This window comes from Salvelinus alpinus, chromosome 11 (assembly GCF_045679555.1).
Source record: "Salvelinus alpinus chromosome 11, SLU_Salpinus.1, whole genome shotgun sequence".
Taxonomy (NCBI): domain Eukaryota; kingdom Metazoa; phylum Chordata; class Actinopteri; order Salmoniformes; family Salmonidae; genus Salvelinus; species Salvelinus alpinus.
Window position 1 is genome coordinate 24,503,561 of NC_092096.1, and position 14,103 is coordinate 24,517,663.

At 41.1% G+C, this 14,103-nt stretch overlaps 1 protein-coding gene across 1 annotated transcript in view; it reads left to right on the forward strand.

The window, feature by feature from the left end:
- LOC139533786 (collagen alpha-1(VII) chain-like) overlaps positions 1–14,103 on the forward strand; it is a gene marked incomplete at its 5' end in the record, with an annotated part of 59,206 nt that overhangs the window by 19,920 nt on the left and 25,183 nt on the right. The window contains 21 exon segments of the mRNA XM_071332155.1: positions 68–100; positions 325–384; positions 619–651; positions 1,504–1,569; positions 3,231–3,275; positions 3,417–3,452; positions 3,534–3,560; positions 3,658–3,723; positions 7,686–7,748; positions 8,498–8,515; positions 8,764–8,802; positions 8,892–8,927; positions 9,030–9,161; positions 9,783–9,887; positions 10,141–10,347; positions 10,493–10,582; positions 10,969–11,013; positions 11,498–11,572; positions 12,439–12,528; positions 12,695–12,751; positions 12,923–12,976. Coding sequence (XP_071188256.1) covers positions 68–100; positions 325–384; positions 619–651; positions 1,504–1,569; positions 3,231–3,275; positions 3,417–3,452; positions 3,534–3,560; positions 3,658–3,723; positions 7,686–7,748; positions 8,498–8,515; positions 8,764–8,802; positions 8,892–8,927; positions 9,030–9,161; positions 9,783–9,887; positions 10,141–10,347; positions 10,493–10,582; positions 10,969–11,013; positions 11,498–11,572; positions 12,439–12,528; positions 12,695–12,751; positions 12,923–12,976 — 1,377 coding nt within the window.

Below are 14,103 nucleotides of genomic sequence, written 5' to 3' on the forward strand. Positions count from 1 at the left end.
ACTTAGATGTTACAGGTCATGTTTGGCAGATCATGGTATTAATAACACTGTATTCTTCTCTCTGTAGGGTCCCGATGGAAAACCAGGATCTCCAGGAAAGGTATGACCACATGAGTAACAGTGAAGAGCTCTATCGCTAAGTAGTATCGCTAAGACTTTTCAAACATTCTGTGAACAGGCTGATAAAAGCTATGTATGTAATACCCACAACGTTGAATGACCTCTAAATTACTGTAACCTACAGGGTGAAGGTTGAGGGCTTATATTGGTATTACATTGTTGTAACTGATGTTTACATCTGACCCATGATAACATGTTTGATAGGGAGGGTCTGGGTCAGGGAGAGATGGTCTGGATGGGTTACCAGGAAAACCTGGATTCAAGGTTTGGACAACTCATCCCCTCACTTCCTTTCAAATCTGTTGTTGTTATTCTAATGTGAACACACACAAACATACACGTACATAGGCTAGATGTATTGTTGTAGTTTGTCAGCATAACAGAACCATTATCACAGTAAGAGTTCACATTAACAAAAGTGGGTGTTGATCGTTCAATCCATAAAAAGTTCTAGTAGATAATCAAGGTGTTGTGCTTTGAATGGTTTCCTGTCTGCAGGGTGACCCGGGAAAGACAGGCGAGCCAGGAACGGTGAGTGCAGTATTCATACCCTTTGAATAAACATATTTTGCTCTAATTCCTTTAATCAGAGGTTAACTGCAGTCCTACAGATCTACATGGTGTGTTTAAAGCCCAGCTCTGGTAAACCTGATTAAACCAATTGTGGTTTAAATTAAAGACCGTTGTTAGTTGATGATCAGTTGATTCAGGGAGTGTTACTGCTGGGTGAGACAAAACCCTGCATTGGCTGTGGTTCTCTAGGACTACAGCAGTTTCCCTCTTGCATTACACTACATTACATTGATTGATGATGTGCATGGACTAACCAAGTACTTCAGAAGATGTTTTGGGTTACGTTGGGATTAGACAGTCGAACTAGCTCACAATGCTTTTCTAAGTTATATTCTTCAAGAATCAAGCAGTAGGTATTATTCATTTAAATGATCAAAAACCATACAGTTGGTGGTGTGATTTTCAGAATTTACATGTTTAAGGCTTCTGATGAGAAAGCCTTCTCCTGTGCATAGTATGTGGACTTTTCTCAGCAGGAACTTGTTACAGGTTCACCTACTGTATAGGGTATTGGTGATTAAAGCCTATTCATTGAACATTATGTACTAGCAATGTTGTACTAGTTTGATGATTGTTAGTCATCCATGAGGCATTTAACAATATCATAATGTATGCAGAAGGGCAAGGAACCCCACTTATAGATGGGAAACGTGTGTGCGTGCGTGTGTGCGCGCGCGCGTGTGTGCGTGCGTGCGTGCGTGCTTCTGTGTGTGTGTGTGTGTGTGTGTGTGTGTGTGTGTGTGTGTGTGTGTGTGTGTGTGTGTGTGTGTGTGTGTGTGTGTGTGTGTGTGTGTGTGTGTGTGAGAGCAGAGGGGAGAGAAAGGAGACCAAGGCAGGGTGGGGATTGCTGGAATCCCTGGTTTACCTGGGACCCCAGTGAGTATGTTTCTGTCATCATCATAACATACAGTAATTAAATTTTACATGACTTAATATACAGTTGAAGTCGGAAGTTTACATACACTTAGGTTGGAGTCATTAAAACAAATTTTTCAACCACTCCACAAATGTCTTGTTAATTAACTAACTATAGTTTTGGCATGTCGGTTAGGACATCTACTTTGTCCATGACACAAGTCATTTTTCCAACAATTGTTTCCAGACAGATTATTTCCCTTATAATTCACTGTATCACAATTCGAGTGGGTCAGAAGTTTACATACACTAAGTTGACTGTACCTTTAAACAGTGTGGAAAATTCCATAAAATTATATCATGGCTTTAGAAGCTTCTGTCAATTGGAGGTGTACCTGTGGATGTATTTCAAGGCCTACCTTCAAACTCAGTGCCTCTTTGCTTGACATCATGGGAAAATCAAAAGAAATCAAGTATAAACACCATGGGACCACGCAGCCGTCATACCACTCAGGAAGGACACGCGTTCTGTCTCCTAGAGATGAACGTACTTTGGTGCGAAAAGTGCAAATCAACCTTGTGAAGGTGCTGGAGGAAACAGGTACAAAAGTATCTATATCCACAGTAAAACAAGTCCTATATCGACATAATCTGAAAGGCCGCTCAGCAAGGAAGAAGCCACTGCTCCAAAACCGGAATAAAAAAAGCCAGACTACGGTTTGCAACTGCACATGGGGACAAAGATTGTACTTTTTGGAGAAATATCATCTGGTCTGATGAAACAAAAACAGAACTGTTTGGCCATAATGACCATCGTTATGTTTGGAGGAAAAAGGGGGATGCTTGCAAGCCGAAGAACACCATCCCAACCGTGAAGCACGGGGTGGCAGCATCATGTTGTGGGGGTGCTTTGCTGCAGGAGGGGCTGGTGCACTTCACAAAATAGATGGCATCATGAGGTAGGAAAATGATGTGGATATATTGAAGCAACATCTCAAGACATCAGTCAGGAAATTAAAGCTTGGTTGCAAATGAGTCTTCCAACTGGACAATGACCCCAAGCATATTTCCAAAGTTGTGGCAAATGGCTTAAGGACAACAAAGTCAAGGTATTGGAGTGGCCATCACAAAGCCCTGACCTCAATCCTACAGAGAATGTGTGTGCAGAACTGAAAAAGCGTGTGTGAGCAAGGAGGCCTACAAACCTGACTCAGTTACACCAGCTCTGTCGGGAGGAATGGGCCAAAATTCACCCAACTTATTGTGGGAAGCTTGTGGAAGGCTACCTGAAATGTTTGACGCAAGTTAAACAATTTAAAGGCAATGCTACCAAATACTAATTGAGTGTATATAAACTTCTGACCCACTGGGAATGTGATGAAAGAAATAAAAGCTGAAATAAATCATTCTCTACTATTATTCTGACATTTCACATTCTTAAAATATAGTGCTGATTCTAACTAACCTAAGACAGGTAATTTTTACTAGGATTAAATGTCAGGAATTGTGAAAAACTGAGTTTAAATGTATTTTGCTAAGGTGTATGTGAACTTCCGACTTCAACTGTACATAGGCATTCCAACAATTGCACTTGGCTATGATTTGTATAGCAAAAACACTATATCATTATTTGAAGTTTTGCTAGTTTGTAAGTGAAATATTTACCTCCTCTTGATATGTAGGGTAGACCTGGCATTGATGGAAAGAGAGGTCTGGCTGGAAAAGATGTGAGCGTTTTTTCTCTTTGTCAAATAATATTGTAATTTTTTTTGATGTTCCTGCTCTGTTCCAGCATTTTAATGAGATCACTTAAAAAATACCCACAAATACCCCAAAATGAAGACCACCTAATTCTTCTCTTGAGACAGGGAGAGCAAGGACAAAGAGGAGATGATGGCAAAAAGGTATGATTTGGAGCAAGTCTGGCTATTCACCAACACACCAACACAATAAACCATGTTTGTGATTTTGCTTCTCTAACCCAGGGTGATACGGGTGAATCTGGAACTGAGGTAAGTTATTTTATTTTAATAAGGCAGTATTAATTATCATCAAATTATTAACAAGATAACTAAGCCCAATTGTTCATTTCTCCTATCTCCCCCCCAGGGTAAAAAAGGGGAATTGGGTGCTCCAGGTCCGCCTGGTACCCATGTTCTGGTTACTCAACAGGAGGTAAGTACATCTCCACATTCCCTACAAACCGGTGCACCATGTAAGGACAATCTTCTACATTATCCATGATAACCCGTCTGTCTATGGCAGGGTTCTCCAATAGGCATCCTACGTGGTTTTATTTGACCTCATCAAGTAAAAAAATTATGATAAAAAACTATATACACTGCTCAAAAAAATAAATGGAACACTAAAATAACACATCCTAGATCTGAATGAATGAAATATTCGTATTAAATACTTTTTTCTTTACATAGTTGAATGTGCTGACAACAAAATCACACAAAAATTATCAATGGAAATCAAATTTATCAACCCATGGAGGTCTGGATTTGGAGTCACACTCAAAATTAAAGTGGAAAACCACACTACAGGCTGATCCAACTTTGATGTAATGTCCTTAAAACAAGTCAAAATGAGGCTCAGTAGTGTGTGTGGCCTCCACGTGCCTGTATGACCTCCCTACAACGCCTGGGCATGCTCCTGATGAGGTGGCGGATGGTCTCCTGAGGGATCTCCTCCCAGACCTGGACTAAAGCATCCGCCAACTCCTGGACAGTCTGTGGTGCAATGTGGCGTTGGTGGATGGAGCGAGACATGATGTCCCAGATGTGCTCAATTGGATTCAGGTCTGGGTGAACGGGCGGGCCAGTCCATAGCATCAATGCCTTCCTCTTGCAGGAACTGTGTGCAACGCTTTCATCAAGGCAAAGGGAGGCTACTTTGAAGAATCTCAAATATAAAATATATTTTGATTTGTTTAACACTTTTTTGGTTACTACATGATTCCATATGTGTTATTTCATAGTTTTGATGTCAATAGTATTATTCTACAATGTAGAAAATAGTAAAACATTAAGAAAAACCCTGGAATGAGTAGGTGTGTCCAAACCTTTGACTGGTACTGTATGTATATATATATTATTTTGTTACTGGTTTTTGTTTTTTTATTTATAAAAATATACAGTGGGGAGAACAAGTATTTGACACACTGCTGATTTTGCAGGTTTTCCTACTTTTCCTACATGTAGAGGTCTGTAATATTTATCATAGGTACACTTCAACTGTGAGAGACGGAATCTAAAACAAAAATCCAGAAAATCACATTGTATGATTTTTAAGTAATTAATTTGCATTTTATTGCATGACATAAGTATTTGATACATCAGAAAAGCAGAACTTAATATTTGGTACAGAAACCTTTGTTTGCAATTACAGAGATCATACGTTTCCTATAGTTCTTGACCAGGTTTGCACACACTGCAGCAGGGATTTTGGCCCACTCCTCCATACAGACCTTCTCCAGATCCTTCAGGTTTCGGGGCTGTCGCTGGGCAATACAGACTTTCAGCTCCCTCCAAAGATTTTCTATTGGGTTCAGGTCTGGAGACTGGCTAGGCCACTCCAGGACCTTGAGATGCTTCTTACGGAGCCACTCCTTATTTGCCCTGGCTGTGTGTTTCGGGTCGTTGTCATGCTGGAAGACCCAGCCACGACCCATCTTCAATGCTCTTACTGAGGGAAGGAGGTTGTTGGCCAAGATCTCGCGATACATGGCCCCATCCATCCTCCCCTCAATACGGTGCAGTCGTCCTGTCCCCTTTGCAGAAAAGCATCCCCAAAGAATGATGTTTCCACCTCCATGTTTCACGGTTGGAATGGTGTTCTTGGGGTTGTACTCATCCTTCTTCTTCCTCCAAACACGGCGAGTGGAGTTTAGACCAAAAAGCTCTATTTTTGTCTCATCAGACCACATGATCTTCTCCCATTACTCCTCTGGATCATCCAGATGGTCATTGGCAAACTTCAGACGGGCCTGGACATGCGCTGGCTTGAGCAGGGGGACCTTACGTGCGCTGCAGGATTTTAATCCATGACGGCGTAGTGTGTTACTAATGGTTTTCTTTGAGACTGTGGTCCCAGCTCTCTTCAGGTCATTGACCAGGTCCTGCCGTGTAGGTCTGGGCTGATCCCTCACCTTCCTCATGATCATTGATGCCCCACGAGGTGAGATCTTGCATGGAGCCCCAGACCGAGGGTGATTGACCGTCATCTTGAACTTCTTCCATTTTCTAATAATTGCGCCAACAGTTGTTGCCTTCTCACCAAGCTGCTTGCCTATTGTCCTGTAGCCCATCCCAGCCTTGTGCAGGTCTACAATTTTATCCCTGATGTCCTTACACAGCTCTCTGGTCTTGGCCATTGTGGAGAGGTTGGAGTCTGTTTGATTGAGTGTGTGGACAGGTGTCTTTTATACAGGTAACGAGTTAAAACAGGTGCAGTTAATACAGGTAATGAGTGGAGAACAGGAGGGCTTCTTAAAGAAAAACTAACAGGTCTGTGAGAGCCGGAATTCTTACTGGTTGGTAGGTGATCAAATACTTATGTCATGCAATAAAATGCAAATTAATTACTTAAAAATCATACAATGTGATTTTCTGGATTTTTGTTTTAGATTCCGTCTCTCACAGTTGAAGTGTACCTATGATAAAAATGACAGACCTCTACATGCTTTGTAAGTAGGAAAACCTGCAAAATCGGCAGTTTATCAAATACTTGTTCTCCCCACTGTATATGTATTCATAATTTTTGTTTTTGGACATAAAATCCCCAGGAAATGAGCTCAAAGTAATTTTAATTTATGAAATCTGTTCCCAAGCATTACCACGCATAAATAGAGGCATATGCGATCATATCCCTGTGTAAAGTTTGAAATTATTCTGTTTTTGTCAATTACTATATCTGTTTGGGATTCTTGTTGTCATTTTGCAGTGTACAAATTATTTATTAGGCATATATTTGGGGACCCAGTTCTCCAGACCTGGGTTCAAATACTATTTCAAATATTTCAAATACTTTGAGCTTTTGCTCTAGTCTGCCTGGAGTACCAGATGATTGAGGTTTACCGTTTTGGGACTATTCTATTTGTCCATTAAGCCAGACCAGCTCAATCAAACACAGATTCAGTATTTTTTATTATTTCAAATAATATTTGAACCCAGGTCTGATGGCCTTCTCTCAGAGAGAACCAAAGCCACGAAAAGATTTCCATGAATAGAATGTCATACATCTTGAAAAGTACTTCCTGCAGTACTGTTAAATAGGATGTGTTAATGGCATTAGATATTTTAACCATATTTGCCTCAATCAATCAAATGTATTTATAAAGCTCTTTTTACATCAGTAGATGTCACAAAGTGCTTATACAGAAACCCGGCCTAAAACCCCAAACAGCAAGCAATGCAGATGTAAAAGCATGGTGGCTAGGAAAAACACCCTAGAAAGGCCGGAACCTAGGAAGAAACCTAGAGAGGAACCAGGCTCTGATGGGTGGCCAGTCCTCTTATGGTTGTGCTGGGTGGAGACTATAAGAGTACATGGCCATTTAAGGCCAGATTGTTCTTCAAGATGTTTAAACGTTCAGATGATCATCAAGGTCAAATAATAATCACAGTGCTTGTAGAGGGTGCAACAGGTCAGTACCTCAGGAGTCAATTGTCTTTTCAGTTGGCTTTTCATAGCCGAACATTCAGAGGACGAGACAGCAGGTGCGGTAGAGATAGAGAGAGTTAAAAACAGCAGATCCGGGACAAGGTAGCACATCCGCTGAACAGGTCAGGGTTCCCTAGTCGCAGGCAGAACAGTTGAAACTGGAGCAGCAGGATGACCAGGTGGACTAGGGACAGCCAAGAGTCGTCAGGTAGTCCTGAGGCAGGATCCTAGGGCTCAGGTTCTCCGGGAGGAAAGGGAGAAAGGGAGAGAGAGAGAATTAGAGGGAGCACACTTAAATTCACACAGGACGCCAGATAAAACAGGAGAATTACACCAGATATAACAGACTGACCCTAGCCCCCCGGCACATAGACTATTGCAGCATAGATACAGTCAGACTGCCTCTGGCTGTATTGCAGCATAGATACAGTCAGACTGCCTCTGACTGTATTGTTGATGAATGTTCCCAGGGTGCCACTCTTGAAGAGATGAGACAGGCATTCCCTTTGCCAATGGGACCTCCTGGGGCTAAAGTAAGCACAATGTTCAAACTCTGCATGGTTCTATCTATAATTGAATCTAATGGGCATAGTCAGCTGCAGCATCTACACCCAACAACTGCCTGGCAAGATGTGTATACTGTATATGTTGATTGATTGATTGACATGGATGGATTGGTGGATGGATTGGTGGGTTGATGGATGGATTAGTGGATGGGTGGATGGATGGATGGATGGATGGATGGGTGGGTGGGTGGGTGGATCGGTTGATGGGTGGATGGGTGGATGGGTGGATGGATGGATGGGTGGATGGATGGATGGATGGGTGGGCTGATGGATGGGTGGATGGATGGGTGGATTGGTGGATGGATGGGTAGATGTGTGGATGGGTGGATCGGTGGATTTGTGGATGGATGGGTTGGTGGATGGATGGATGGTGGGATGGATGGATGAATGGATGGATCGGTTGGATGGATTGATAGTGGTTTGGTGGGTTGATGGATGCATGGATGGATGAATGGTGGGTTGGTGGATGGATGGATGGTGGATGGATGGATGAATGAATGGTGGGTTGGTGGATGGATTGGTGGGTTTGTGGATGGATGGATGGTGTATTGATTGAGTGATTACATATGATCCTATATAGGACATGTGATTTATATGAGTTGATATGATCCAAAGTGGCTAGCTGGGCTTAGCTTTAGGCTTGTATGTGGAATGTGCTTGATATCATGCATTCTGAATGCATGTTTCCCTCTCTGCTCCTCTGTCTCTGTGTTTAGGGTCCACCAGGGATGAAGGTACTTTACTTTATTGATGATTGAAGATATAACTGATGTGGAATTGTAATGTCTACTTTATATGTTCAGGGAGAGAGCGGATTAAAAGGAAAGAAAGTAATGTGTTCTCAGTAAAAAATAATGATTTATTCATGAAATGTATTATAAAGTGTTACCAAATATTGTTTCACACATCCAATCAGTGAAATTAAACAAGTGAGGACTTTGGAAATGACATTGTTTTGACCTGTCATACTCCTATTCCTCAGGGTGACGCTGGTCTTCCAGGGAAAGCAGCTGACATGAAGGTAGACATCTCAGAACTACATTAACGGCACATACATTTCATGGTAAACAACAAATCATGGGAAAAAATGTTTTATTTTCTCCTTCCCAGAACATTGAAGTCATGTTTGAAGACTATGGCATAAGGGTAAGCTCTTGACTCCGAATCCCAAACAGTTTTGTAGTTCAAAGAGTTTTTCATTTCACTGCCCAAGGTGGCTGTCTCATTAAGAAAGACTCTGTTTCCCAGCTGCCCTTGCTGAAGGCACTGATTGACAGGCTGCTGCAGGGCGGCATGGAGGAGCTTCTGCAGGAGCTAACCACCTCTAGGAGAATCAATGAGAAGGAGAACCACGGCTCCAACATTATCACTGACTACACAGTATGTACACAGTCCATGCATATCTCTTCAACCCTAATCACACCAGAGGACATACCTGGTCATTTAGTGGGTTATTCCTGGGAGAAGTTCAATGAGGAAAATTGGAATTGGAATGTCAATTCTCTTTCTGAATTGACTGAATTGAAATGTAATTTACCATAACCCTGGTGACAAGCCTGGTATCAGAACTCTTAGTTAGTGCTGGACTCATGAGTGTGTTAGTGTTGGACTCATGAGTGTGTTAGTGTTGGACTCATGAGTGTGTTAGTGTTGGACTCATGAGTGTGTTAGTGTTGGACTCATGAGTGTGTTAGTGTTGGACTCATGAGTGTGTTAGTGTTGGACTCATGAGTGTGTCAGTGTTGGACTCATGAGTGTGTCCGTGTTGGACTCATGAGTGTGTCCTTGTTGGACTCATGAGTGTGTCCTTGCTGGACTCATGAGTGTGTCAGTGTTGGACTCATGAGTGTGTCCGTGTTGGACTCATGAGTGTGTCCGTGCTGGACTCATGAGTGTGTCCGTGCTGGACTCATGAGTGTGTCCGTGTTGGACTCATGAGTGTGTCCGTGCTGGACTCATGAGTGTGTCCGTGCTGGACTCATGAGTGTGTGTTTTGAACAGAGAACTGTAAAGTATGAGATCTCCAAGGAGCCTCTGACAGAGATGGACACCATAGAGGAGGCAGTTGACTCTGACCTAGACAGACAGCTACCAGAACCTAACTCTGTAAGTATCCACTCCAAACATGCTACATGACATAGGAATGCTTTCCCTCACACATATTAAACCTAACCCTAACACAAAAAAAGCTAGTTTTATGGAGATTCTCAATTGAGTATTGTTTTTAGTCCAGGACTAGTCTTTATCTGTATCTCAGAAATCAACCCATATTGTAAAGCCCAGTCTATTTATGTATCCGAACAGATACACTGTTGTACTACAGTATGTAGTTATTCATCCAGTTCTCTATCTCATGAAGGATGCTTTGAATGAAACGGCGGAGGGCCCCACATTCTGGAGCCTCACCCCTCTTAATGGTCTTAATGGGGTCCAAGACGTGGGGAGGATAGAGAGCACCTCTAAGGGGATAGAGGGGACACTGACAATGGACGAGGACTTCAGTGAAGCTCCCTCGCCCAAGTTGTCTTTATCAAACTCAACATTTAACAACACTATGTCTGAAGAGGTAAGGGGTACGTCTTCTACTCAAACCCCACAGCCAAACAGGGTCTCTACTCAAAACCACAACCAAACAGTGGCTGTCAAATTGACTTTTACAAGTGAACTATGAATAGTACAAGATGTGTGTGTGTGTGTGTGTGGTGTTTTAGAGGGTCTCTGAGGTACCAGGGGCAATAGTAGAAACTGTTCTCCTCAGTACGGAAGACTCCTTGAAGAAAAAGAAGAGTCGAGAACGGAAGGTGATGTCACAACAAATAGATCATTTTTTTATACATCTGATAAACACAACCTTGTTGGATTCAAATACATTTCAAAATTTGAGAAAAGTGTGTAATTTGGACATACATTATGCAATTAAATGTAAGTTGTTCACAACCTATTTGTATTCATGACTATACAAACAAATGTTATATTTAAATAGGTCTAAATAGATACTGTAAAAGAAAATATGTAAACTTTCCCTTTAACATTTTCTTAAATTTACATGTTTTTTTGCGATCATTTTCTCTCCCATTAATCAGCCCATGAGATAGATATAAATATCTTTGACCATAACTACTACAGCATGTTAGATCTGTATTTCCTATAAAGCATTACAACTTTTAACTGTGAAATTCTGAACCAGGGCAAGGGACAGAAAGGACGACATAAGAGGCAAAGACAGCGCCTGGTAAACGCCCAAACTAAAGATGTAGTCAAAATAACCATATAAACGCCCAAACTAAACATGTCTAACATTTACGTTGTCACAGTCTGTTGCTAAGCATGTCACCCTTACCTGTTTTAACCTCAACTACTTCAAATGACAGTGAGAAAATAATTACCATTTCTTTCTCAGCAAACATAACATTTATCAAATTCTAAACCTAAATTTAAACTAAGCTTATTAAATTGTACTTGCTGTGCCTAACTTGACCAATAAAAGGTATTAAATCATCATAACAGACATTTTAAAATGACTAAAAGCATGATTTTTTTTCTCCTAACTTGCTTTTTTGTTTTGTCCTTATTGTTTAAGACTTGTAAGTCATGTCCTGTACTCTCTCTTTGCTGCTTTGCATCAAATACATAATTATGATAGACATGTTTATGAAAGATATCTCCTCTTGATCCCATTTACATATGGGACTCACCTTTTTCTCTCCTCTCTAAAGACGAGTACGGAGGAGGAGGAGGAAGCGGAGGAGGAGGAATTATACGATGGGGAAGAGTACAGTTATGAATATGAGGTGAGTAACTGTCAAGTGAGATGTAAATTAACATTCCTAATTATTTGATTGGTACATATTATTAATCCTAACTACAGTATTAATTCTGTGGGTGGTCACCCTATGTCGTCACCTTTCCTAGTACACCTCAGGGATCAGGGTTGGAATTACACATTTACCTCACTGGGCTGCCCATTACCCACACCAATACTTTGAGTCTTATAGCAGTGCCCTGATTGTGTTATGGTAGTGATCAGCATAGTGTGGGAACCCTCCTAATTCAAACTCTCCAAACTCAAATGATTACTGAGTTAAAAGAAGGTAGCTGAAACTCAATTACTCTGATGCAATACATGTATTAATGAGTCCATCACACACATTCATGAGGAGGGTGTGTAGTTGACCTTGCATGTGTACATCTCTAGAGACAAAATTAGGAAGTCATATTTTCTCCCACATAGATATATACAGTATATTTTTTTATTAAGTTTTTATTTTATTTAACCTTTATTTAACTAGGCAAGTCAGTTAAGAACAGATTCTTATTTACAATGACAGCCTACCCCGGCCAAACCCTCCCCTAACCCTGACGACGCTGGGCCAATTGTCCCCACCAATAATTAATTACTAGGAATTGATTAGTTTATCATTATATTTATTTTTATTTTTATTTCACCTTTATTTAACCAGGTAGGCTAGTTGAGAACAAGTTCTCATTTACATATGCCAGCGTAGTGATGACATACCACACCTGTTATTAATTGTGGTTTGCATGTCGAACTCAGATGACTGTCTCACTCACCAGTAATGCTGTCATTATTTTGTTACGTTCAAAAAATATTTTGGAATGGAATGTTTTTGATAGTTTTTCTTACATTTTGTTAAAGGATTCCACAGATGCTCCCTTACTGTCAATGGAAAAGCAAGGGGAGTTTGAAATCACAACAGAAAGCACACTACATGGAATGAGCAAAGAGGTGAACACTTTTTCTTTGCCACTGCATCTCTAGATATAGAAAAATTATAGTAAAGACAATGGATAGTAAAACATGTCATTTTCATTTTGACCTTTGAACCAGGAAATGTACATACGGCATTCTGTCCAGTAGTGGTCATTACTGATTATATGTCCATGTTTCTTAGAGTGGCCAGACAACTTTAGGTCCATATCCATCCCAGTCACCGGGAGACAGCGAAAAGGTATGGAACTGGAGCTCTTTTCCTGAGATACTTTGTAAAGTGCAAACTGTGTCAAGCAGAGCCAGCACCTTGGACAGCTCTGAGTTGAGTGGTAGAAGGCTATGTGACGTGTGTGTGTGTGTTTGCTGTATTATATATTGTTCTTGAAACATGCTACATTTTGTTCCGAAGCAGGGGGAATTCATCACACCTATCCTTCCCAGCACAACGGAAGAAACAGAGAAGGTAAGTCTGTGACTGACTGCATGATTCTACCTGACGCTTTACTGACCATGATCCTGAGGGATATGGGGTGTAAATGGACACAACTAGACTTCTATTCGTCTTTACTAACCATGATCCTGAGGGATATGGGGTGTAAATGGACACAACTAGACTTCTATTCGTCTTTACTAACCATGATCCTGAGGGATATGGGGTGTAAATGGACACAACTAGACTTCTATTCGTCTTTACTAACCATAATCCTGAGGGATATGGGGTGTAAATGGACACACCTAGACTTCTATTCATCTTTACTAACCATCCTGAGGGATATGGGGTGTAAATGGACACAACTAGACTTCTATTCATCTTTACTAACCATAATCCTGAGGGATATGGGGTGTAAATGGACACACCTAGACTTCTATTCATCTTTACTAACCATGATCCTGAGGGATATGGGGTGTAAATGGACACAACTAGACTTCTATTCATCTTTACTAACCATGATCCTGAGGGATATGGGGTGTAAATGGACACACCTAGACTTCTATTCATCTTTACTAACCATCCTGAGGGATATGGGGTGTAAATGGACACAACTAGACTTCTATTCGTCTTTACTAACCATAATCCTGAGGGATATGGGGTGTAAATGGACACAACTAGACTTCTATGTCACTGACCTCCTGGGTAGGTGTTCACTAGATCTTTCACTAACCATCCTGAGGGATATGGGGTGTAAATGGACACAACTAGACTTCTATTTGTCTTTACTAACCATCCTGAGGGATATGGGGTGTAAATGGACACACCTAGACTTCTATTCATCTTTACTAACCATCCTGAGGGATATGGGGTGTAAATGGACACACCTAGACTTCTATTCATCTTTACTAACCATCCTGAGGGATATGGGGTGTAAATGGACACACCTAGACTTCTATTCGTCTTTACTGACCATCCTGAGGGATATGAGGTGTAAATGGACACACCTAGACTTCTATTCGTCTTTACTAATGGTGTTTCAGTCCATGCATTCCTCCGTTGGACTGTGGGTGTATGAATGTGTTGCAAAGTGCTTTGATCCAATGATTATCATTGGCATTCCAATACAGGTTGGTTGTAGGTTGTAGGTAATTGATATC